Source organism: Nicotiana sylvestris, chromosome 4 (assembly GCF_000393655.2).
Source record: "Nicotiana sylvestris chromosome 4, ASM39365v2, whole genome shotgun sequence".
Classification (NCBI taxonomy): domain Eukaryota; kingdom Viridiplantae; phylum Streptophyta; class Magnoliopsida; order Solanales; family Solanaceae; genus Nicotiana; species Nicotiana sylvestris.
Genome location: NC_091060.1, coordinates 67,555,004 through 67,582,403, shown reverse-complemented (window position 1 = coordinate 67,582,403; position 27,400 = coordinate 67,555,004). Strand labels below are relative to the sequence as shown.

Here is a 27,400-nt window from a genome sequence, read left to right as displayed (position 1 = left end):
AGAGTCCTTGCAACGGCTAAGGGCTATGCAAGGAGATGTAATTCCTATTGATAAAGAGAATTCAAGCCTAGGGGAAGATTTGTTAATTGTGTCTTGAATTTTTTTCTCTCATTTTTTTAGAAGAAAAATTTGTTAATTGTGTCTTGAATTTTTTTTCTCATTTTTTTAGAAGAAAAAAAAACCCGTTTTAAAAACACATTGTTCTAATTGATTGGGAAAGGAAAGCCTTTTTTTTCGGGTTCAAAAAAACCCCATAATGCCTTTACGTTTGAAAAACACATTATTCTAATTGATTGGGAAAGGAAAACCTATTATTCTTGTAGAATTGGGAAAACTATTCTATTATAGGTTTATGATTACTTGAGATTTATATATAGGGCTTGTAGGAGGAGATTTTTTGATAAATGGAAAATTCTCTCTTTTTGTTGTCACGAGAATGAGGCTTAGCTGAACCTCATTAAATTTTCATATTTTTTTTATGTGCTTTATGTGTGATTATGTGCTAGTTAACTCACGATCTTCCGCAACAATATTTTTATTGGATAGGATAAACCAATAATTCACATTGGATTTTCCTTTCATAAAGATTACAACTTGTTTTCCGAGAAGTAACGAAAGAGATAAATAGATATTTAACTGGCAAGAATTGTGGCGAACAGAGTATACTTTACCCTTGAAATAGCCCCCTGCCCTTCCCCAAACGCTATTAACCAAGAAACTAAGCAAATAAAATTCAGTTCTTTTCACTTGCAACTGATCTATTGCTGGACCATAACTTACTGAACATTCTCTTAGGTCGACTAGGAAATATGCAGGAAGCTTTTATTCGTGAGGATGTCCCATTTCCATCAACATAATTTTCATCCAAATCTTCATTTTCTGCCAGCTTCATTTTCAGTGTTGAAAGCTTGCCTGAGGCACTCCACTGGTCATCTGCAGGTGTCATTTTGAACGATGCAGAAGTCTTTGATATGTCATCATGGTTAGCAAGAAGCACTTTGATGTGGCTGGGGAGCTCAGTTATATGGCCACCAGACATGGTGGCTCGAGCTTGCTCGAAGAACAGAACTTGAACTACTACCCTTAATGGGAGCAATTCGTTTTGAGCTGCATGCATGCACACTTTCATGGATAATTTTTTGCAGTCTAACATTCTGCACAAACGCTTTCTTTCATTCTTGTTCAGACCTGGATGCCCCTGCATTTTCATAGTAAGAAGGGAAGAGTTTAACTACTGTACAATGATACGGTAAGAAAACAATTAAATCAAGATATATAACTACAAGTAACTAGAAAAAATAAGTGAAACATGTTGAACGGGAGAGAAGACAAAACATTTTTAAACTACATTCGGTATGTTGCAAGTCTACATAAGTGTTAAATCAGAAAAAGGAATGGTCATCATTGTTCATGTTCAATTTCTTCACCCAAAAAAAAGGATTTTACATATACTATAACCAGAGGCGGATCCAGGATTTGAAGCCACGGTCTCTAATGCGAACCTACCAATAATAAAGGAGATTGAATTAGTGTGTACATTTAATCGGTTCGATCCATTAATTCAACTCGATGTACACAATTTTTTAATCATAAGTAAATACATGATCATCAAATCGAATAAGTTTTGTCCAATCTAATCTAATTTTCTTTATTCAATGTGATTAAAAAGTATAAAATAAAAAATAAAAATTAAAAATTAACAAGTACACCCCTTCAATCTACATATTATGTGCTATTAATCCTATCATCATTCATAAAAATGTTGGATATCGAGAAAAAATAACAGTAGATGGATAAAAAGATAAAACATTAAAATCACATTCAAGTAACATTTTGAAGTGCTAGATCAAAAAGATAAAGGAAACAATTTATTAAATAATAAAAATGGGTTTCAAAGAGGAGGGAACCCAAAGATAAGGAAATTAATGAAATAAAAAAGGAGCAAAAAGAGAAGAAAGAACAGGGAACAAGGATGAATTGGCATAGGAACGCAAGAAATGAGTATCGATCGTGTATCTTAATTTTGGGAGTTTTGCTCAGCGACCACAGAACCTAGAGTACATTTGTGATTGTGAGTGCAAACCATCATATATACGAATTGTGTATAAAATATTAAAGTATACACAACATTTTACCCAAGCGTGGCGTGGCACCACAATCTCATACATAAATCCGCCCCTGACTATAACTATGCCTAGTAAAAAAAAATGAATTAAACCTCCTGATTTTGACAGGATCTTGACTTGAGAAATTTCAGTGGTCTAAGGAGTTGGTTACCTGCTAAAATGAAATTGGCCCACATTGTATCTTCTAACATCTAGGTTATCTTCAAATAGTACCTTTCTACTTCTACTTGAATTTCAGTTTCTGGAACTACAAGTAGACTTAATTATTCTTGAATTCTTGATTTTATGAATTAAAAAATAAATTGAAAGAGATATGCATGATGTAATCTCGAATTTACCTTAAGATAGATGTCAATGGCTCTGTAAAGATCATCATGGTCAAGCCTAGCGAATTCTGGGATTGCTTCAGCAATGAAAATGAATTTTGACAGAGGCAACTTTTCCTCGCTGGCAATCTCTTGGAGATATCCATCCACAAGCTTAGCTACTTTAAGTTTAGAGCTATGTGATGCTGAAGATGATCTCCTGCTTTCCTGAAACTCAAGGTCAATGTTCTCGGCGGACCGAGATCTTCTTCTCACAAAATCCTCTTTCATTCTTGGAGGACTTGTTGGTGGACTCTGACCCTGTAACATGAACTGCTCTAATATGGTGATAATTATATCCACATCATAAATTGTATCACTTGTTTTTGATACACAAGGTATTAAGAGATCACCAACTGTAGCATCCTCTAATTGAAGTCCAACTCTTGTTGCCAATTCCATCTTTGATGAAGAGGAAGCCTTTAAAATGTTTGCTGCTTTAAGCAATTTCAACAGAAAACTACAAGAAGCAGCTCCTCTTTCAGTAGGCAATAAGCTTATAATTGATTCCAAAAGCAGCCTGTATTTCCCAATTGAATCTGAATCAGAGTGCTTATTCTTCTCAAGGTTTGCATGTTTTGATATGTTTGGTAGCCATCGAGACGCGTAAATTCTCAATGCATCACCAATAAGACTAGCTGCTACTTTTCCACCTGATTTAATGGCTATCATGGTTCTCCAATAGAGATCAATGCTCAATTCTGCTAAATCTTCAGCCCACCAGTCTTTGGATAAAGGTTTATTATGCCTTAGGCTTTGTGATCCATTGCAAGAAATATCATCTCTTCCGCCTCTTCTCGAGTAGCTATGTGACAAATTCATTTTGAGAGGATGGGCTAAAACCTTTGATGCAATAGCTTCAATACATGTGCTTGTTATGCCAAGTTCTTCGGACCATAAAGGAAATGCCTTGGTGCTCTGTAATGTCACAATTGAGTCTCTCCAACCTGAAAGAACACAAGAATTGAGGAATACTTGGAGTTTACAAATTAAGTTTCCCTTTTCTACATCCTCAGTCATTTGTAGATATTCTGCTGCACAGCGTACTGAAACAATGTTGTGAGCACTGAGAGTGATGGTGATTCCATAGCAGAATTTAGCACACAACTCAAAGTCTTCTATGCCACATGGAAAATCTTGTAGCTCGACTATTTCGTGTTGAGAGGTTTTCTCAACGCAGAGTCTCTGCAGCCTCAAGCACTTGGACAGCAAGGGAAACTGTTTTTTCAAGAAAACAGATTATGACAAGGTTTAAAAGATAACAAAAGAAGAGAGTTGGGTAGAGAATTAAACCTTGTGAAGCAAATATCTGCTACCCTTTACTTGAACTATGAGATCACTTGAAATCTCTGAGGAGACTGATCTGTATCAAGTAAAGAAAAAGATTGGTTACTCCATTATCTTTCTTTAATTCAGGATTAAGTAAAGTTGAAGTTACCTAACAGCCTCGGTAGTGAAGAATGTGTCAGGCCGAGATCCTAGTTTCATAAACTTCATATCTGAGGTCTCTTTTTGTTTGTTAATTCAGCAAAATTTAGACCATAGAATAGTTAGAGAGACAAAACCATCTCCATAACTGTTGAAAACTTCACCTTTTTTAGGACAACCCTACCTTGAAAAGATCCTCTTCCAGCTGCAAGCAGTAGATATTGTCGGAAAGACAAAAACAACAACTAACTATACTGACAAAATATTTGGTAAACAAAACAAGAATTTTTTTTAATCAAACCCCAAATAGTTCTTAAAGGGAACGGGGAAAAGAGAAGAGAAAAGGGCAAAGAACTGTGTAGGAGGAAGGCATAATTAACGAAACAAAGGAGTTACTGAACTTCTGTATTTGTTGGTATCTTCCCAGCAGAGCCTCAATTTATATTAATCATAGCCAAAATGTCATGAACCAAGAATATCAAGCACTTCCAAATCCTTGTCTTGTCAGTCAAATTCTCTACCCCATTTGATTTAGACATTCCAAGAGAAGAAGTTATGGCACTCAAAAATCTCATCAAGATCAAAGGATGATAGAAACACAAATCAATTTTTTAAGAGAAACGTAGAGCCAGAAGAATATTTAGTTATATATAAGAAAAAATTAACTTTAAATTAAAAAAAAAGGCGAAATCTGAAAGAAAAAGAATTTATACAAACTTGGAAATATTTCAGGTTATTATAGTACTCCCAAAGAACTATAAAATCAGTTCTTGAAAATGTTTTGAGGTTTTTGTAACGTGAAGAGTTAAGAGTCACTACCTTAACTTTGGTATCCTTCTGTTGCCAGCGTGCTAGTAATGAGAGAAAAAGCCACGCCGACTAGTGCCCTTCCTTCTCATCATTACCTCAGCAACTTTTCTACTCCTAATTTACGCCCTTGGATTATTTTAGTCAAATTAGGAAAAAGAATATGGAAACAAGTAATGATATAAAGGGAAGACTGAGAGATTAAAAATGAAGAAAAGAAATAATAGGATATGTGTATCACCCTCAATCTTTGCTTTCATCAATTCTAATTTAAGGGCCTCAAGTTCATGATATATGAATCAATAGTGATTTTCTTTACGGCTTTTAATATATCATTTTAATATATCAACATAAGCAGACCAGCAAGCATTTAAAGCAAGAAGGCCGTAATGAATATCATTTGTTTCTATTTGTAGGTGAAAAATGGAAGTTAGTTTTCCATGTGAAGAAAGGAAAGGAAAAAAAAGGAGTCTTTCGTCATAATTTTGTTGTGAGGCTAAAATACATTCAATGGTAGTTGAAAATGTTACTCAATTTTGTTTTCTGCATTGGATTCTTCTTAGAAAAAATTGCACACTTTCTTTTACAATTTTATAATCTTTATATTTACAACGAATCAATCATATTGTGATGGTCTGATTGAACTTGAAGTGGTCCAATTGATTAAACCTAGGATTGATAAAAATCGAATGGCATATTAGTATTTGGCGGTGGCTGTTGGAATATATACCACAGCGGAAGCAATAGCAGAATCTTATTCACGTGTAATCTAAACAACTAGCACGTATGGAGATTTTAGGGTTACCTCTTGAAGCGTAAACACAACAAATCTATGTCGTTCTTCAGTTCCTCAGTTAATACCACACATCAGCAGATTTCCACAGTCTTCTACTGTGTTACCCAAACAATAACCGAAAATAGAGAATTTTGGGTGGGCAAAATTCTAGTAGAAACCGCAGTCAGAATCACATCCCAAACGTCCAGCCCTTATATCCATATATATACCTGCGTTTTTAGGTCAAAACCGTTTTCAAAACCTGTTAGGTTTCCTTCTCCCACTAAGGGACGGTTTCCATGTTTTCTTTCCCACTAAGTAACAGTTTCCACTATTTTCTATTATTTAGGCACAGTAGAGACCACAGAATTTAATTAACAAGGCTTCCTATTATGATATTAATTTCGAAATTCTGAAATTAATTCCCATCATAATAAATTACGAATTATTCCACTAAAAATTCGTAATTGCAATCCTTAGTTCAATTTCGAAATTCTTCCATAAAACCTTATTTAACTCCCCATGTTAAGATTCAGATACTAATCAATCAAATTAAATTACTGACTATTTAATTTATTGATTACTTCCTTTAGACTTACACTTAACTTATTTCATGTGTCGGATACAAAATCCACCGGCCGGGTTTACACATGAAAACTTATAAGCTTTCATAAAGGAGTATCATCAATCTCAAAATTGAGACATGGATTCCATCAACTAATTATTGCTTCGCCAATGTATATCATTGTTATCCAATTTACCAGGCTTATTGACTCGCGAAAGAATCTCGCCTTTTAATAAATCAAAACAACAAGTGACATACACAGCTAATAATAATTATATCAGGATTAAGAGTATAAGTACATTAAATGGACTAGAGAAATTATTTTATAAAGTCAGTATAAAATACTCATCTCTACTTGATCCGTTCAATACATACAAAATGTACTAGCACAAGAAGTTGGAATTAAACCATTCCCATAATCAAGATAAATTATATTTAATCTTGTGCTACAATCATTCCGATGATTTGTCCAATTCCATCATTAGATTGTGAACATTAACTTTTATGTCTTACAAGAACCGATGATTTAATCTTCCGTGTATAAGCTAAACTCTATACACTAAATCATCTACTATGTAAGCAATGGACGCACAAACCAACACATGATCTATTTAAAATGAAACTTTATTGAATTTAAACAAGTAAATAAATAATTGTTCATAAAGAATACTATAACAATACGCATGGCTTATAGTATATTCTAACAATCTCCCACTTAGACTAATAACCATGCGTCTACAATTTTGACACCCATTCCTTCTACATGCTAACTTTTATATCATTGGGGGCGAATTTGTTAGTATCGTTATTAGTTATTTAAGTCTTCTAGTCCTATTCATTTAGTTATATATGTTTTTAGACTTTAGTATACAAAATCTTGACTAGAAATGTCATCATTTCATCGGTGGCTTGTTAAGAATTGTGTCACGTTATGATTGAATTTTCTGCTGGATAATAATTGAAATTATTGTTGTGTAAGACATAATTTCATATTACTCAAATGTGCCTATGAAAGATTCATGGATCAATTCCAGTTATGAAAATTATGTGTAAAATAATATTTTGGTAATTTGATATAAAAGCTACTATACCTTTGTGCTAAAGCTGCGGACCTGTTGTGTCTCTTGATAACTAAAGAGAAGTTGACCCATAGATCGTCTTGGCTCAATCAATGTCTAATATTGTCTAGCTAGGCACCGGATTTGAAGGTGTCATGGCTCTTTCAATGTCTGGCTAGGACCAGGATTCAACCATGTATTATCCCTGTCAGTGCCTGGCCAGGTCCAGTACCCACCCACGAACTGGCTCAATCGCTGCCTGTTCGGTGAATGGACTATGGGGAATATCTGACATACGTGGTGTAGTAACTAGTATTTCTTCCATTTCAATTTGTTTGATACACTTCGAACAATAGAATCTTCAAGTTTTTTAAAATAATATTTATATATTTGAGAATTATGTAAAAAAAATATTATTTCCTTCATTTTAATTTATATAAATCTATTTTACTTTTTAGTCATTGCCAAAAAGAATGACCTCTTTTCATATTTGTAAATAATTTACATTTATACAATGATTTACCGTCACACAAAATATTTGTGCATCATTTTACACCTCAAATTCAAAAGTATTTTTCTTTTGTCTTAAACTACGTGCGCAGTCAAATATGTTCACACAAATTAAAATGGAGGGAGTATATGTGTTTACGTTGAAAATGGTAATTACAATTAGATTTGATTTTGTGGTTATAAAAATACGTGATTTATTTTTATGCTAGTTGTTAGGCAGTAGATGCTAAGTGTGAGACTAGAAAATAAGATAAGAGCTTGAAGGCAGTGTGTCAAGCAAACAGAGTGGCTGAGAATCGGGGCCTCGAGCTGGCCTATACGGGGCCTCGAGATCGAGCTAAGCGTTAGGCTGTGAACGACCAATGGTGGACTAACAATTCTAAGAGCTTTGATAAAAGTTCTTTATGATCAATAATGAGTAGTAAATGAAGAACAATTAATGAAACACAATAAATGTAAGCAATAAATGTAAGTAATAGAATGAGTTTAAGTTAGAGAGTAGAGAATGTTCTTGTATTGAATGTTGTCTATCATTTTTTCAAGAAATAACAAGGGTCCCCTTTATATAGGAGGAGAATCTCAATATAGTACATACGCACTTATTACAAAGAAATATAGTTGGTACAACTACTTAACAGTCTGGTACAAACTGGTACTATTCTTGTAGGTGTTGTCAGTTTTGACAACGTGCCTAGGGAACTTCTTGCTTATCCATGATAACCATCGATTTGTGCTACCCCGAGGTCGGACATAAAGAACCATCGAGGTTGAACCTCGAACTGTGCCCCGGGCCTTGAAGGTGAAGCTACGGAAAGACACAATGATCGTAAAATCGGGCTCTCCAATTTTATCTGTATACAGATGGTCCCCGCGTTTCTTAGGGTAAAACGATAAAAAACGATCTCGAATTCTTGCCCTTCGATACTACCATCACGATGGTAGTCACGCCCTACCAAGCGATTGACGCGACAAAATGAGGTGCCTAAAGACCGCGTCCATATAGCCCTTAAATGCATTTGAATTAATTACAGCGGCTGGCTATCATTTGGTCTGCTCCAACGTGCACGTTAGACCTCTATAAATACTTCTTCTTTCGCTCCTTATTTTCCACTGCACCACCAAGCCCTCAAAAGAATTCTTCTTACCTCTCTCTTGTGTTCTCTTCCGAAATGCAATTTTCATTTCTCCTTTGAAATCTTTTGACAAGAATGGCAAAAACTTCCACCTCTGTCCCTCGGGAAGATGTGCCTTCCCCTTCCCGCGCTCGTCTAAGGGCAAAGCAACAATGGCCCCTAGCGTCAAGGAATGCATTCCAGGAGCCTTTGAAACGACCTCTGATTTTAAGACCGAAAAACCTTTTTCGAAGCTGGGACAACGCGAACCTGTGTCCCAATATGTTAGTTCAATAGCAGACGTCGAAAGGGTGAAGACCGACTACCGATGGGGGGATGCGGGTCTTGTGGAGATTCCTTCTCGGGGGAGAACATAACGACATACAAGGCCGGCTTCCTCAGTGTGTATACTTATCCGTTTACCCTTGGCCCGGTGGAGCCATCCTCGCCTTCATTAGACCCCGTGGTCCTTGACTTCTGCGAACGATATTGAGTGACTCTCGGCCAAATTCATCCTTTGTTCTGGCGCTTCATTTACATGACCCGATATTATGCGAACATGATTAAGGGGATGCCCTTCACTCTCGACCACCTGATAAGAATGTATAGTCCCCGACTCATTCGTGGGGGCCTGATTAAGCTCCACTATCAGGCCTCGAGAGCCCTTTTTGCTTGTACCGACGAGGTTAGGAACCGAGGATGAATAAGCCGTTTTGTCCGAGTTAGGACTTTGGACCCGATTCCAGTGGAGAGGATGTCGTTCCTTGAAAGGTGGAACATGAAACGTAAGTAGATATGCTAATTAAATGTTCTCTTGTTTCTTTTTGGGTACATCTCCCTACGAACTGATTTCCTCCGGTGATACAGCCGTCAGAGTGTACCCTATTGTGGTTAAGGATCTCTCGGGCTAGGTCAACCAGCTGGATTCAATTTGCCCATACGTTGAGCGCGTGTGGCGTGATCTGTTCCAAGCTCGATGGGAAGCCAAGGACCACAGTGAGCCTTTACTTATGCTGCAATTGTACCTCATAAAAGAACTATCGCTGAGAGCGTCCTCATTCCCCGTGTTTATATTTTGCATTTGCGCAGGTCTGGGGAGGTCTCCTTTATGAGGGAAGCACTGCTTGGTAAAATAGATACCCCAAAACCTGACGAATAGAAGAAGAGATGAAGGAGGCCATCTACTCATTCTCCGAAATCCAAGAAAGCCAAAGTGGAGGAACCTAAGGCTGATTGAGCAACCTTAACTCCAAGAGTTCCGGGGAGTCCCCGAGCTGAAGGGAAAGGAGAGATGATTCCTCGGAAGCACCCGCGGGGGGAGAACACCTGATTGTCCCACATACTGTAGAGTCGATGGCTTGTAAATTGGAACTTGATTCCGTTGTTGTCTACCTCGGACTGAAGAGGCCTTCGAGTGTGCATCAAGTGATATCCCCGAGTTAATTGACGGTCAAAACTTTCCTCAAGCTAAGGTGCTTTCATTAGGTGGACTAGGAGAGCCTAGTTCTGAAGCTCTCCAGAAATAGGAGACAGACTTGATTGATCCAGTCAAGGTTATTGAAGTGGGCAATTCTCCTTTGGGATCAACTTCTTTTCCGAGGGAGATGCAGAATGCCCAAGATAAAGAGTCTTCCTACATGGGGGTGTCCGTCGGAGATAAAAATGTGTTTGAAAGGCTTTATGCTGTGCCTGAGGAAAAACCTAAGCTTGGCACATCGCTTATTTTCAGTGAGATCGACAGGCTCTGTGAGCAGGTAATCTTTTCGTAGATTCTGCTTGGTGCCCCGATTTTTGTCTTGCCAACCTTATTTCGTTCATTGTTCCAGGCCAAGGTGCTTTACAATCAGACCTTCACCAGGTTTCAAACCGAGCAGACTCGTTATGAGGGTGAGCACAAAAAGCTCACCTCGGAAGCTAATGAGCTCATAGCTCTTTCTACCAAGAGGGACGAGGAACTCCGTGGCCTTCGGGATTGTTTGGAGATGGCGTCCTGAGAAAAGACTCATCTCACTAACCAGGTTATATAGTTCTTACTTGCTTTTTGTCTACATGTTTATCCAATTTCAGTGCTTTAACACCTTCGGGTCGATCTTTGTAGCTTGAGAAGAAAGATGTCCTAATGAAGGAGGAACTCCGAGCCAGGGACTCTGAAATTCTCGAACTCAAACGACACGTGAATGAGATAGTCTCTGAGAGAGATACCCTCCAGGTGAAGGTGGTCTTAGTCGCGCATCAACTTGATGACGCGAGGGCAGAGAGTAATAAGTATAAGGGTCTACATACTGAGTTGGTTGTTGTGCTATCTGAGGTTAGGGCTGAAGCCGAGGCATTCGTGTCTTCGCAAAAAGAGGATGTTGCTACTGCAAATGCTCAGGCCAAGAAGGTGTCCAAGGAGGCCAAGCTATGATTGACCCGAGCTGTGGAGCATGCCCGTTTAGAATCTCGGAGACGGGCTCTCGAGGATATATATGCGGGGGGCATTGATTTGTCCGCTGAGATCGAGAGGGTGAAGGCCCTAGAAGAGGAGGCCGCAACCCAGCTTTCTTCTAATGGCGAGTCGAGAAGTGGCTCGGGAGATGATGAAGATGGAGGCGAGATTCCCGAAGGGGGAGAGGCCATTGAAAACCCAGGGGTCATGGACGGTGGGTGGTAGATTCGGGTTTTATTTGGTTTTTTGCTTTGTAAGGGCTTCAGACATAGGCCTTGTAAATGCACCTTTGTGAACCTTTCAACATATGTGTAAAGGCTTTTAATTTTTCATCATTTTTCGTTTTTCCTTTGCTTTTTAGAAATAAATTGTGACGCTCGCTTGACAATTGATCCGAAATTTTGGACCTCGAATTTAAGCCCTTAGAAAACTGCTACCGTTGAGCAGTTTGTAGTGGCCGAGAGTTGATTGTTTGGGGCTTAGTCTCCGAGTCTCATTTCGATTTGAGTTTATTTACCTTTAAGTTTTTTAATTTTAAGCTGGCTCTTAGGTTCTTACGCGTTGGGTAGGTACAACCTTTTGTATGGGCTAGCACTTAGGCTTTTACGTGTTGGATCGCTATGACCTCTAATGTTGGCTTGTGCATAGGCTCTTATGCGTTGGGTCGGTATGACCTCTAATATTGGCTGGCGCTTAGGCACTTACGTGTTGGGTCGGTACGACCTCTAATATTGACTTTAGTTTTCCCTTGTTAAAGACTTTTTGAAGTTTTGTGTTCTCTCGGCTCTTCGACGGCTTGATAAGAACCTCGATTGTGAGTCGTTATGTAGCGATAAATGAGCACCTTGGGAGGTTTCGCTCGATGGCTGAATTGTTTCGAAGCCTGTAGTTTGGAGCTAATATGATCGAAGCTCTTTTGCTTATGCCGAGGGTAGCCTAATTAACCGGTTCTTTTTGAAGTATTTTCGAAGTAATTGAAGGCCTTTGATTTTATAGCAACGGTCAGGCATGCCCGAGTCACGTGAGTTTGGCCGGAATCTTATGACCGTAGTCATTGTGTTTGGCCATAACCTTTTAGTCCCCGAGTGAAGTAGTTTCAGCGTTTATATCGAGGGTATGCCTTTTTAGGGGTCTTACAAGTTCGAATATATAACCTTAACTTTAATATCGGGATTATGCCTTTTGTAAGGTCTTATAAATTTTTAACATGCCTTACTTGAGGTCTTACAGATTTGGTTACTTGGTACAAATATAACTTATGCCTTGATTGAGGTCTTACAGATTTGGCATTGCCTTATGAAGGCCTTATGAGCTCGAGGTTGACCGCATGGGGTCTTATAGCCTCGAGCTTTCGGCTAATCGATGGAGTGACAGTCCGCGACAGTCCCCAAGACATCGGAAGTTTTTTTGGCTCTGGAGTCGTTCTTTGTAAACTTGGTGTTGCCTTATTGAGGGCTTATGAGTTTGATGTTTCTGACTCAGAAGTTATATGGCTTCGAGTTTTTGATGTCAGTCCCCGAGTTTTCGGGAAATTTCTAGCCTTGGAGCCGTTAAAAAATAGCAGACTTCTTTGAAGCGCAAAGCGTTTAGATGGAGGAAAAATATTCTTTGATTACTTGGCACAAGTATACATTTTTTAATCGTCAAGGGTTCAGTTATTCTATGCGGACACTGTTCGATCAACTGTTTGGCCCGATACATCATTTTCCTATCGAGGCCCTTTTTTGCTCATCTTGACTTCTCCAAGGAGGTGATCTCCAGGGGGGACGCCCCCCAATATTCGAGGTTGATTGAAGAGAAGCCTTGAATACTTGTTAAGTTCTCTTTAGGTAGCACATAGATGTTGTCTCGTTAAAAACCTTGCTGGTAAAACCCTTCTTGGGATAAAATCTGATTGAAGGAAAAGAGTGCAATGCATGCTTTAAAACCCATGGTCTTTGAACCGGGGGATGTTTTGGTGTCTTCCATCGGACACTTTAGTAGTAGTAACATTTGGACATTGATATATTCCAATTGCTTGGAAGTTGTTTGCCTTCCATGGTACCGAGCTTGCAGGACCCTTTGCCGATCACTCTGAGGACGCAGTACGGTCCTTTCCAGTTTTGGCCTAGCTTTCCTTCATTAGGGTTTCGAGTGTTTAGGGTGACTTTCCTTATGACTAAGTCCCCGACTCCAAAATGTCGGAGATTTGTTCTCCTATTATAGTACCTTTCGATCCTTTGTTTTTGGGCGGCCATTCAGACCAGCGAAGCTTCTTGCTTTTCATCCAATAGTTCGAGGGCCGCATTCATGGCCTTGTTGTTTGAGCTCTCGGTGGTGTGTCAAAATTTTGCGCTTGGCTCTCCGACCTTGACTGGTATCAAAGCCTCGGCACCATATACCAGAGAAAAAAGCGTTTCTCCTTTGCTTGATTTTAGAGTTGTTCGATATGCCCATAGAACTTCGGGTAATATTTCTCTCCATTTTCCCTTAGCACTTTCCAACTTCTTTTTTAAGTTTTGAATGATGGTCTTCTTTGTAGATTCGTCATGACCGTTTGCACACGTGTGGTAAGGTGTCGACAGGATTCTTTTGATTTTGTGATCCTCGAGGAACTGTGTTACTTTGCTTCCAATGAACTGCTTCCCATTATCACATGTTATCTCGGAAGGAATCCTAAATCGGCACATGATGTGGTCCCAGATGAAATTAATGAATTCTTTTTCTCTTATCTTTTCGAAGGCCTGCGCTTCCACCTATTTCGAGAAGTAGTCAGTCATAAAAAAAATAAATCTAGCTTTACCTGGTGCCGTTGGTAGAGGTCCGATGATGTCTATCCCCCACTTTATGAATGTCCACGATGACAAGACCGAATGTAGCTATTCACTGGGCTGGTGAATCATTGGGGCAAATCTCTAGCATTTGTCGCACTTACGGACGAACTCTTTGGTGTCATTTTCCATGCTGTCCTAACAGTAGCTTGCTCTGATCACCTTTTAGACTAAGGAATCAGCATCTGAGTGATTTTCGCAAGTGCCCTCGTGGATTTCTCGGAGCACATAATCTATGTCCCCCAGCCCCAGACATACTGCTAGGGGCCCATCAAAGGTTCTTCTGTACAGAGTTCTGTTTTCATCGAGCGAGAATCGGGCTGCTTTGGTTCGCAAGGCCCTTGACTCTTTTGGGTCCGCAGGTAGTTTCCCACTTTCCAAATAATCGATATATTTATTTCTCCAATGTTATGTCAGGCTAGTGGAGTTGATCTCGGCATGACCTTCCTCGATCGCTGATTTGGATAGCTGAACAATAGCCCCGGGGAGTAGGTCATCTTCCTCGACAGATGAACCCAGGTTTGCGAGGGCACCAGCCTCACTATTCTGCTCTCAAGGTATGTGGACCAAAGTCCATTATTTAAAGCGGTGCAATGTGACTTGAATTTTGTCTAAGTATCTTTGCATCTTGTCTTCTTGACCCTCGAAGCTCCCATTTACCTGATTTACTACTAGGAGGGAATTACATTTTGCTTCGATGATTTCAGATCCTAGGCCTTTGGCCAATTCCAGACATGTAATCATAGCCTCATATTCGGCTTCGTTGTTAGTCAACCTTGCAATTTTTATAGATTGCTTGATTATGCCACCCGTAGGCAGCTTCAGAACTATGCTGAGCCCGGACCCTCTTACGTTCGAGGAGCCGTTGGTGAATATGGTCCATACCCTGGAAGATATGCCAGTTTTTAGTAAGAGTTCTTTCTCTACCTCGGGCACGAGGGAGCGCAAAAAGTCGGCCATGAAATCCGCCAGAATTTGGGACTTGATAGCCATTCGAGGTTGATACTCGCTATCATATCCCCCGAGTTCGATGGTCCATTTGGACAGTCGGCCCGATAATTCGAGCTTATGCAATATGCTTCGAAGAGGATAGGTTGTTAAAACAAAAATATGATGGCATTGAAAGTAAGGTTTCAATTTTCATGATGGGCTTATTGATGGGTTGAGCCCATGTGCGTGCAACGGGGTATTATCTATGCTCGTGGCAGTGCTTAGGCGATGATATGCCTTGAATTGATTGATAAGCTTTATATTGTTAGGTTTCTTATGTTTGTACCCCTTTGTGAGCTATTTGAACCATATTTGAGGTTACATATAGGTTAATCTCCTGATTGAACATGATAATTGCTACTTTCGTGATGTACTTTCATAATTTGAGCTATAGTAGCAGACTTCGCACATGCATACACTTTAGCATGTCACTTACACAAGTCCATGAGTATGAAAGTGATATCCATTTTTCATTTACATGTAAGCTTGTTATCTACTTCCTATATGATGTAGATTGGATTGGTAGCACGTGAGTTGTCTGTGCATATCCGAGATATTGTTAGCATGTGAGTTGTCTATATGGTTGTTTTATTGGCATGTGAGTTATCCGTACGGTAGATATTGTTGGCACGTGAGTTGTCTGTGCAGTTATTATTATTGGCACACGAGTTGTCTATGCGATTGATGTTTTTGGCACGTAAGTTGTCCGTGCAGTTGAGATATTATTGGCACGTGAGTTGTCCATGTAGACAAGGATCCATCCCCTTAGGGTCACCCTCTCATGTTTCTCTCTTGATGGTGCATACGTGGTATGAGGTAAACTGACCAATGTTTTCTTTATTATTGCATTTCTTTTCTACTTGTAATTTCCTTGGATGTATACATGATTTTGCTACATTTCTACTCTATTTGCTAGCTCCGGAGTGCATACATACCTTTATGCATATCTTCGCTATATGGTACCTTACTTGATGAGATGAGATACGGTAGATATCTTCTCTATATATGAATCCGTATGACTTAGCTTGTTTGATCATGCATATCTTCTCTATATGCAATTATTGAATGATTAGTTGAGGTTTCATGCATATCTTCTCTATATGCAACTGATGAAGGATTATATGATATTTCACGCATATCTTCTTGTTTACCGTGAAAATGGTAATAACAATAAAATTTGATTTAGTGGTTCTAAAAATACGTGATCTATTTTTATGCTAGTTGTTAGGGCAATAGATGCTATGTGAAAGACTTAGAAACGAGATAAGAGCTTGAGAGCAAGGTGATAACCAAACCGAATGATTAATGACCGGGGCCTCGAGCTTGCCTATTCGGGGGCCTCGGGTTGAGTCAGAAGCTCGGCTGGAAACTATCGACGGTAATCGATGGATGCCTAACATTAGTAATAAATCAATGACGGCTCTTTATGGCCAATAATAAGCAATAAATGAAGAACAATAAATAGAACGCAATGACTATAGGCAATAAGTGGAAGCAATAATATCAAGAGAATATGTTAGAGAGCAGAGAGAATGTTCTTGTATATTTAGTATTGAGCAACAGGTGACTATAAAATGACAAGGGTCCCCTTTTATATATGTGGGAGGGGGGAATCCCAACATAGTACAAATACATTTATTACAAAGATATGGAGATGGGACATCTAGTTGATGTCATGATTCGGGTCTGAATTTGGCTTACTAGACTTTGTCAGCTCTAGTTATACACCTGGGGAACTCCCCACTTTTCCATCATAGCCGTTGGTCTGCATCATCCCGAGGTCGAGCATCGATAGCCTTCGAGGTTGAACCTTGACCCTAGTCTGGAACCTGTGAAATATGTTTACAAGGCACCACAATGACGGAAAATTGGGCCCTCTAATTTTACCTTATACAGATAGTCCACACGTTTCTTAGAGTGAAAGCGATAAGAAACTACCTTGAATTCCTGCCCCTCTATTACTTCCATAACGACGACAGTCCTAAGGTGCCAAAAGACGACGTACACAGAGCCTTAGAAAGCCTTCGCATTGATTATGACGGTTGGCTGTCCTTTGGCCTCCTTCAACATGCGTGTGGGGCCTCTATAAGTACTTCTCTCTCGTTCTTTACAACTCACTACATCACCAAGCCCCCAAAAGGTTCCTTCTACCTTTACCTTTGTCCTTTCTTCGAAACACAACTTCCCTTTCTCTTCTGAAATCTTTTAGGAATGGCAAAAACCTCTGCCTCTACTTCTCAAAAGAACATGACCTCCTCCCCATTGCTTCCATCTAGAGGCAAAGCAGCAAAGCCTCCTCGTGATGAGGAATGCGTTCCAGGATTTTTTGCAACGACTTCCGATTTTAAGGTCGAGAGACCTTCTTTGAAGACTAGGCATCGTGAGCCTGTGTCTCAGTATATTAGCTCAATAATAGAAGTCGAAAGGATGAGGACTGATGGCCGTTGGGGGGACGCAGTGCTTGTGGAGATCCCTGTTCAGAAAGAGGATATAAACGACATACAAAGCCAATTTTCTCAGTGTGTATACTTACCCATTTACCCTTGGGCTGGTAGGGCCATCCTTGCCTCCGATAGACCCCGTGATTCTCGACTTCTGCCAACGGTATCAAGTGACCCTCGACCAAATTCACTCTTCGTTATGGCGCATTGTCTACATGATCAGGTACTATATGAACATGATTTACGAGATGCCCTTCACCCTCGATCACTTGATCAGGATGTACAGCCTCCGTCTCTTCCGTGGGGGTCTGATTAAGCTCCACTAATGAGCTCCGAGGGCCCTCTTTGCCTGCATCGAAGAAGTTGGGAATGGAGGGTAGATAAGCCGTTTTGTCCGAGTAAGGACTTCGGACCTGATCCTAATGTAAAAGATGTCGTTCCTTGAAAGGTGGAATACGGAACGTAAGTAGATACGTTATCTAGCATTTCCTTGCTCCTTTTTAGATACATTTTTTCATGCACTTAATTTATTCTACTGATGCAGCCATAGAAGTTTATCCCGGCGCAGTCATGGGCCTTTCGGACTAGGTCGGCCGGCAGGACTCGATTTGCTCATATGCTGAGCGAGTGTGGCGTGATCTTTCTCAAGCTCGATGGGAAGCCAAGGACCACGATGAGCCTTTACTCCTGCTGTAATCATTCCTTTTAATTAGAATTGCTACTGATAGCGTCCTCACTCCATGTGCTTACCTCTTGCATTTGTGTAGGTCTAGGGGAGGTCCCCTTGATTAAGGGAACATCGCTTGGTGAAGAGGGTACCTCAGAACCCAATGAAGAGAAGAAGAGACAAAGTGATCCATCGAATGAACCTTCAGAATCCAAGAAGACCAAGGCGAAAAAAACTAAGGTTGACCCAGCAGCCCTAACTCCATAAGTAGCGGGAAGTCCCCGAGTTGAAGGCGAGGGGAAAAATAATTTCTTGATAGCGCCTGAGGGAGGCTAAAACCTGCTCGACCCTCGTGCCGTAGAGATGGTGGATCCTAAGTCGGAGCTTGATCCCGTCGCGGTCCAACTTCTGGCTAGAGAGGTCACTGAGGGAGTTTCGGATGACGTCCCCGAGCCAACTGATTGCCAAAATATCCCTTCAACTGGGACACATTCGGTAGGTGGTTCCGAGGAACCCAATTCTCAAGCCCTGTAAGGACAAGAAGTAGCCCTAATTGACCTTACTGGTGTTGTTTTCATGAGTGATTCTCCTCAGGGAATGACCTTACCTCCTAAGGGAATACAAGATGCCCCGAACGAAGAACCTTCCGATGTGGGGGTGCCTATCAGAGACGGAGATACGTTTGAAAGGCCTTTAGCCGCTCCCGAGGGAATCCCTGAGCTTGATGCTTCACTAGTTTTCAGCGAGTTAAGCAGGTTGTTTTTTGTAAATCCTGTCTGTCGTCCTGATCTTTGTCTTCCTAACTTTTCTTTTTCATGGCTTCAGGCCAGGGAACTTTATAATCAGACTTTCGCCTGATTTCAGGCTGAGGCGGGCCTTCACGAGCGTGAGAAGGCTCGTCTTGTTGAACAAGTTACTTAGTTTTCGTTTGCTATTATCTGAATGTTTGCCAGATCCTAGTGCTTTGACATCTTTGATCTAATTCGTGCAGTTTGGGAAGGAAGGTTCCCTGCCGAGGGAGGAGCTCCAAGCTAGAGACTCCAAAGTCCTTGAACTAAAATGGCGTGTTTGAGAAATAACCTTTGAGAAGGATACCCTCCAGGAAAAGATGGCCCTAGTCGGGCACCAACTTTATCATGCGAGGGCGGATAGTGACAAATATAGAGGTCTACATTCTGAGTTAATTGTTGCACTATCCAGGATCAAAACCGAAGTTGAGGCGCTTATATCTTTGCACAAAGAGGGTGCCGTTGTGATAAACGCTCATAACGGGAGATAGCCTGAGGAGGCTTAACTGAAATTGACTCGAGCCATGGAGCATGCTTGGTCAGAATCTCAGAGGTGGACTCTTGAGGACATACATGCAGGGGGATATCAATTTATCTGCCGACTTGAGAGGGTGAAGACCTTAGAGGAGAAAGTTGCTGCCCTGTTTGCTTCTAGAGATGCGCTGGGTAGTGGTTTAGAAGATTATGAGAATGGAGGCAGGATCCCTCGAAGGGGAAGTGGCCGTTGAAGGTCCCAGGACTATAGCCGGAACCGTTGGGGCATAACTTCCGGCAGAGCCGTCAAAGATGTAAGCTCGATGATAGATTAGGATTCTGTTTGGCTCCTTCCTTGTAAGGGGTTTTCAAAAAGCCTTTGTAAACGTAACTCTATGAGCAATATGTATAAAAGGCCTTTCATCTTTTTATCACTTCTTTTCTCCTTTGCCTTTTGAGAATAATGTGTGATATTTTTGATAATCGATCCGAGATCTTAGACCTTGGGTTAGACCCTCGGGTTTGCTATTGCTGAGCGACTTGTAACGGTCGAAAGTCAGTCCCCGAGTATTCTCGGGTTAGACCTGGCTTTTATACGTTGGGCCACTGAGACCTTCGATTTTAGCACTGGCGACAGTGGCTCTTACGCATTTGGTCGCTGCGACCTTCAATTTTAGTGCTGGCAACAGTGGCTCTTACGCTTTTGCTCTTAGGCATAATTAGTTAACTATTTTGGGTTCAGTCTCTGAATTGGGTTTCGACTCGAGCTCATTCGACCCTCAAGATTTTGAATTTAAAGCTGGCACTTGGGCTCTTATGCGTTAGGTCGGTACAACCTTTTGTATGGGCCAGCGAAAATGGCTTTTACGCTTTGGGTAGGTACGACCTTTTGTATGTGTTGGCGATAGTAGCTCTTACGCATTGGGTCGGTACGACCTCTTATGTGGGATGGCGACAGAGGCTCTTACGCGTTGGGTCGGTGCGACATTTTATAGGCTTTATTTTCCCTCATTAAGAACTTTTTGAAATAATGTTTCCCTGACTCTTTGATTGTTCGATAAAAACCTCGATTGTGAGTCGTTATATGGCGATGATCGAGCACCTCGGGAGGTTTAGCTCGGTGTCTAAGTATCTCGAAGCCTATTTTTAGGAGCTGACATGGTCAAAGCTCTTTTGCCTATGTCGAGGGTAGCTTGTTTAACCGGTTCTTTTTGAAGTATATTCGAAGTAATTGAAGACCTGTGATTTATAGCGACGGTCGGGCGTCCCCGAGTCGCGTTAGTTTGGCTGGTACTAATTTGTGACTGTAGTCATTTGTGTTTGGTCGGAGCCTTTTTGTCCCGAGTGAAGTAGTTTCGGCATCTATATCGAGGGTATGCCTTTTCAGGGGTCTTACAAGTTCGATATATAGCCTTAACTTTGAGATCGGTTTTATGCCTTTAGTAAGGTCTTACAATTTTTACATGCCTTTGAGGTCTTACAATTTTGGATACTTGGTACAAGTATGGTTCATGCCTTGCTTGAGGTCTTACATATATTGTTGTTGCCTTATATAGGTCTTACGAGACTGAGGCTGCCCGCATGTGGTCTTATGGCCTCGGGTTTTGAAAAGTCAATGGAGATGGAGATTGACGGTAGTCCTCGACTCATCGAGGATTTCTCAGCTCGGGAGTCATTTCTTGCAAATTTGGTATTGCCTCTTTGAGGGCTTACGATTTCGGAGTTTCCGACCCGGAGGTCATGTGGTCTTGAGTTTTCGATGCTAGTTCCCGAGTGTTTGGGACATTGTTTTTGGCTCTGGAGCTATTTTGTCACCTTGTTGTTGCCTCATTGAGGGCTTACAAACTCGAAGTTCCGACCCGGAGATCATACTATTTTGAGTTGTTGACGCTAGTCCCCGAGTATTCAGGACATATTTTGGCTCCGGCGCCATTTTTTGCAAAACAATCGAGCTTCCTTGAAACGAAAATACTTTATGGGAAGTATTCTTTGATCACTTGGTACAAGTATACATTTATTTATCGTTTAAGGGCTCAGTTTGTTCTATACGGACACGGTTCGTTCGACCGTTTGGCCCAGTACATTATTTTCTTATCGAGACCCCTTTTGGCGTATCTTGGCTTCTTTGAGTAGGTGACCTTCCGGGGGGATGCCCCCCATTATTCGAGGTTGATTGCAAAAGGAGCCTTGAATACTTTTTGTGTCTTCGTTAGATAGCATATGTATGTTGCCTCGTTAAAAACCTTGCCGGTAAAACCTTTCTAGGGACAAAATACGGTCAAAGGAAAAGAGTGCAACACATGCTTTTAAGAGCACTAGGTCCTCGAGCTTGAGGGTGTTTAAGAATCTTCCATCGGGAACCTTAGCAGTAGTATCACTTTAGCATTGATATGTTCCAATTTCTTGGAAGTTGCTCGCCTTCCATGGTACCAAGCTTGTAGGACCCTTTGCCGATTACTCCGAGGATGCGGTACGATCCTTCCCAATTCTGGCCTAGCTTTCCTTCATTAGGGTTTTGGGTGTTGAGGGTGACTTTTCTTAGGACCAAGTCCCTGACTCTGAGATGTCGGAGATTTGTTCTCCTGTTATAATACCTTATGATCTTTTGCTTTTGGGCGGCCATTCGGACTAGCGAGGCTTCTCATTTTTCATCTAGTAGTTCGAGGGCCGTAGTCATGGCCTCGTTGTTCGACCTCTACTGGTATCAAAGCCTCGGTGCCATACATAAGAGAGAAAGGTGTTTCCCCTATGCTTTATTTTGAAGTTGTTTGGTATGCCCATAGCACTTCGGGCAATATTTCTCTCCATCTTCCCTTAGCGCTTTCTAACTTCTTTTTTACGTTTTGGATGATATTTTTGTTTGTGGACTCAGCCTGGCCGCTTGCACCCGGGTGGTAGGGCATCGGCAGGATTCTTTTGATTTTGTGATCCTCGACGAACTGTGTTACATTGCTTCCGATGAACTGCCTTCCATTGTCGCATGTTATCTCTGAAGAAATCCCGAATCAGCACATAATATGATCCCAGAAGAAGTCAATGACTTCTTTTTCTCTTACCTTTTCGAAGGCTTGTGCTTCCACCCATTTTGAGAATTAGTCATTCATAAATAAAATGAATTTAGCTTTACCTAGTGCCGTTGGTAGAGGTCCAACGATGTCCATTCCCCATTTCATGAATGGCCTTGGAGATAAGACCGAATGTAGTTGTTTTTCGCCGGTTTGGCGAATCATAAGGGCAAATCTCTGGCATTTGTCGCATTTCCGGATGAATTCCTTAGTGTCTTTTTCCATGTTGTCCTAGTAGTAGCCCGCCTTGATCACCTTTGGGACTAAGGAATCGGCGTTGGAATGGTTTCTGCAAGTACCCTCGTGAATTTCTTGGAGTACATAATCTGTTTCTCCTAGCTCCAGACATACTGCTAGGGGACTATCAAATGTTCTTTTATACAGAGTCCCGTTTTCATCGAGCGAGAACCAGGCTACTTTGGTTCGCAGGGCCCTCGATTCCTTTGGGTTCGTGGGTAATTTTTCATCTTTCAGATAGTTTATTTCTCCAATCCCATGTTAAGCTAATAGAATTGATCTGGGCATGACCTTCCTCGACTACTAATTTGGACAATTGAATAACAGCCCCGGGGAGTAGGCCATCTTCTTCAACAGATGATCCCAGGTTTGTGAGGGTGTCGGCCTCACTGTTCTGCTCACGAGGTATGTGGACCAGGGTCCATTCTTTGAAAAGACATAATGTTATTTGGATTTTGTCCAAATACCTTTGCATCATGTCTTCTCGGACCTCGTAGCTCCCATTTACCTGGTTTACTACCAGGAGTTAATCGTACTTCGCTTCGACGATCTCAGCTCCCACGCTTTTGGCTAGTTCTAGACCTGCAATCATAGTCTCATACTCGGCTTCATTATTAGTCAACCTTGTAGTTTTTATAGATTACCTGATTATGCCACCCATGGGTGGCTTCAGGACTATACCGAGTCCGAATCCTCTCATATTTGTGGCATCGTCAGTGAACAGGGTCCATACCCCAGAAAATGTGCCTGATTTTAGTAAGAGTTCCTTTTCTACCTCGGGCACGAGGGAGGGTGAGAAGTCGGCCACAAAGTCCGCCAGAATCTGGGAATTGATGGTCGTTCGGGGTTGATACTCGATATCATACCCCCGAGTTCGATGGCCTATTTGTCCAATCGGCCTGATAGTTTGGGCTTATGCAATATGCTTCGGAGAGGGTACATTGTTAATATGCAAATGCGGTGGCATTGAAAATAGGGTTTGAATTTTCGCGATGCGCTTATTAATTCAAGAGCTAATTTTTCTAGGTGCGGATACCTGGTTTCGGCATCCCCTAGGGTCCGACTTATATAATAAATAGGAAATTGCGTACCTTGCTCTTCTCGAACCAGCACACCGCTTACCTCTATCTCGGATATAGCCAGGTATAAATATAATGTTTCATCCTCTTTTGGCGCGTAGAGCAAAGACGGACTAGTCAGATGTCGTTTCAATTCCTCTAATGCGTGTTGGCATTCTAGAGTCCACTCGAAGTTGTTTTTCTTTTTAGTAAAGAGAAGAAATGATAACTCCTATCGGCGACCTTGATATGAATCTGCCCAGAGCTGCTATCCGCCCTGTCAGCCGTTGCACGGCCTTTACATTATTTATCACCGTGATTTCTTCAATGGCCTTGATTTTGTTAGGGTTGATCTCGATCCCCCTGTTCGATACCATGAAGCCTAAGATTTTGCCCGAACCCTCTCCGAAGGCACATTTCTCGCGGTTAAGCTTCATGTTGTAACTTCTAAGGATGTCGAATGTTTCCTGCAAATGAGTCAAATAGTCCTCTGCACGCCGGGACTTAACTAGCTTGTCATCAATATAAACTTCCATGTATTTTCCTATTTGATGCTCGAACATTTTATTAACTAGACGTTGGTACGTATCCCCTTTCGTTTTTCAGCCCGAAGGGCATTACATTGTAACAGTAGGTACCATACTTTGTGATGAACGAAGTCTTTTCCCTATACTCGGGGTTCATCTGAATTTAATTATACCCCGAGTAGGCGTCAAGAAAGGTGAGGGTCTCATGGCCGGCCGTAGCATCGATCAGACGATCGATGTTAGGAAATGGGAAAGAATCTTTGGGGCACGCTTTATTTAAATCTTTATAATCTACGCACATTCTTAACTTATTTCCCCTTTTGGGCACTACCACTACGTTGGCCAGCCATTCGTGGTACTTTACCTCTCTAATAGACCCTATTTTGAGGAGTTTTGTTACCTCGTCCTTGATGAATGCATTTTTTACTTCGGACTTTTTTTGCTTCACCGATTTAAACTTGGGGTCGACACTAAATCGGTGGGTGGTTATTTCCGGCGGGATTCCTGTCATATCTAAGTGGGACCAAGCAAAACAGTCGATGTTACTAATAAGGAATTGGATGAGTTTTTTCTTGAGTTTAGGGGTTAACCTCATTCCCAGGTATATCTTCCGATCTGGGAGATGCTCGATCAAAACAGCTTGCTCCAGTTCTTCAATTGTCAATTTCGTTGCATCCGACTCTTCGGGGGCAACAAAAGTTTGAGGAGCGAGAAAATTTTCTTCATCATCCTCGGGGTTCTGTACGCTCCTAGACTCATCCGAGGTGGAGTGTATGGGATTCGACGCCTCTTAGTAAACCGTGAACATTTCTTTTGCCGCTTGCTGTTTTCTATATGTAGTTATTATAAAATCCTTTGTTGGAAATTTCATCATCTGGTGCAGGGTTGACGGCACTGCCCTCATGCTGTGTATCACGACCTGCCGAGCAATGCGTTGTACCTTATGTCACCACCGATGACGTGGAATTTGGTGTTCTAAGCTGTACCGGACATGTCAACCGAGAGGGCGATCTCCCCTTTCATTACTTCACTGGCCATGTTGAAGCCGTGGAGGACCCGAGAGGTGGGTACGATCTGATAGAGTAACCCAATCTATTCTACTACCTTAGACCTAATTACGTTGGCCGAGCTGCCTAGATCTACGAGCACACGTTTAATTCGAATGTTGTCTAAAAGAAATGAAATTACCAGTGCGGCGTTGTGTGGTTCTGCCAAGGTCTCGAGATCCTCCTCGCTGAATGCAAGGGTGTCTTCGGTCATGCGGTCTCGGATCGACCCCTCTATTGTAGCGGATATTTTATCCGTTTGATCATGGGTCCTTAGGGAATGTCGGTCCCTCCGATAATCATATGAACGACATGCCGAGGAATCTCTCTTTTTGCCCAGGTTGGATTTTTCTGAGTTTCCCGCTGAATTTCTCGACGTGCTCCCTAGTTAATATGAGGACCAGCGTTAACGCATTAGGCATCACATGAGGTCGTACTTTTGGGAATTGGCTCCGGTGTGCTCCCAGGGTTTCGTGGTGGTACACCCATACCTGAAATAGCCATACCACCCTTTCCATAGTTTTTGAGGCTGCTATTTTCAGGTACATTTACTGGTTTAGGCATTTTGACCTGAAATCAAAGATCTTGGACAAGAAAAAGTGTGAAAGATAACTTGCGTTGTATAGTAAAACTAAAAAGAAAATAATTACTATTAGTTTTAGCCCCATGGTAGGCGCCAAACTGTTTACCGTGAAAATGGTAATAACAATTAAATTTGATTTAGTGGTTCTAAAAATACGTGATCTATTTTTATGCTAGTTTTTAGGGCAATAGATGCTATGTGAAAGACTTAGAAACGAGATAAGAGCTTGAGAGTAAGGTCATAGCCAAACCAAATTATTAATGATCGGGGCCTCGAGCTTGCCTATTTGAGGGCCTCGGGATTGAGTCAAAAGCTCAGCTAGGAACTATCAAGGGTAATCGATGGATGCCTAACAGTAGTAATAAATCAATGACGGCTCTTTATGACCAATAATAAGCAATAAATGAAGAGCAATAAATAGAACGCAATAACTATAGGAAATAAGTGGAAGAAATAATATCAAGAGAATGTTAGAGAGTAGAGAGAATATTCTTGTATGTTTAGTAATGAGCAACAAGTGACTATAAATGACAAGGGTCCCCTTTTATGTGTGGGGGGAAATCCAAAAATAGTACAAATACATTTATTACAAAGATACAGAGATTGGACAACTAGTTGATGTCATGATTCGGGTTTGAATTTAGCTCACTAGACTTTGACAACTCTAGTTATGCGGCTTGGGAACTCCCCACGTTTCCATCATAGCTGTTGGCTGCATCGCCCCGAGGTCGAGCGTCGTTAGCCCTCGAGGGTGAACCTCGACCCTAGCCTGGAACCTGTGAAATATGTTTACGAGGCACCATAATGACGGAAAATTTGACCCTCCGATTTTACCGTATACACTTCTTTATCCACTCGCTTGTTAACTGAAACAAAAACATTATCTTTGTGCGCACAGGTGGCTTTATTTGTGAATAATGACTTGATAATATTATTGTTGTTTACTTATGAGATTTGAAGTGAACAAGTTTATTAGCGAGTATCATTAATAATTTTTTCCTCTATTACCTTGCCGAGGTTAGTTAAGATACTTGTTGAGTACATGGGGTCGGTTGTACTCATACTAAACTTCTGCACCTTGCATACAGATCAAGGAGCTGAGATGATATGGATGATAGGAGTTGGCATTAAATATGTACTTACTTTTCGGATATAGCTATCCCTTGTCCTTGGTAGTGTTATATTCTTACTCTGTTTATGTATATTCCAAATAGATGTTGTTTTTATTTACGTCTTTATAAATCTAAATCTTACTGGCTCATGACTTGTACTACCAATCCTTGAGATATTGTATGGGAATTCAACTATTTCACTCATTTATTACTTACTATTTTTGTTAGAATTGTGTAAATGAAGTTTGGCTTACCTAGCAGGCTGGGTTAGGTGCCATCACGACTAGGTGAATTTTGGATCGTGACATAGTAGCATGCAATAATCTAAGTCTAAAAATAATGAAGGCACCCCTTATATAAGTAGGATGGAGTCACGAAATCAAGGCTCAAAAATAAGGAAATAAAGTCTTAAGCTACTTTGGACAACA

At 41.0% G+C, this 27,400-nt stretch overlaps 1 protein-coding gene across 2 annotated transcripts; it reads right to left on the bottom strand.

Annotated features, from left to right (window-relative positions):
- Nucleotides 1-519: 519 nt before the first annotated feature.
- Nucleotides 520-5,004, bottom strand: LOC104234951 (BTB/POZ domain-containing protein At1g67900-like). 2 transcript variants are annotated; one of them, XM_009788606.2, is made up of 5 exons: nt 4,739-5,004; nt 3,930-4,436; nt 3,785-3,854; nt 2,465-3,709; nt 520-1,198 (listed from the first exon to the last, which is right to left on the bottom strand). In XM_009788606.2, exons 2-5 carry the CDS (start codon nt 3,986-3,988, stop codon nt 734-736), a joined length of 1,839 nt encoding a protein of 612 aa, XP_009786908.1. In that variant the 5' UTR covers nt 3,989-4,436; nt 4,739-5,004; the 3' UTR covers nt 520-733. The 2 variants fall into 2 exon arrangements, with proteins under 2 accessions (XP_009786908.1, XP_009786909.1); XM_009788607.2 differs by having other exon boundaries at nt 3,930-4,124.
- Nucleotides 5,005-27,400: the final 22,396 nt, after the last annotated feature.

Excerpts from the sequence above, each read along its gene's own strand:
- LOC104234951 (XM_009788606.2), bottom strand. The coding sequence starts at position 3,988 with ATGAAGTTTATGAAACTAGGATCTCGGCCTGACACATTCTTCACTACC. Across the intron at positions 3,855-3,929 it reads TTCACTACCGAGGCTGTTAG|ATCAGTCTCCTCAGAGATTT; the intron begins GTAACTTCAACT and ends TACTTGATACAG. Across the intron at positions 3,710-3,784 it reads GCAGATATTTGCTTCACAAG|TTTCCCTTGCTGTCCAAGTG; the intron begins GTTTAATTCTCT and ends TTGAAAAAACAG.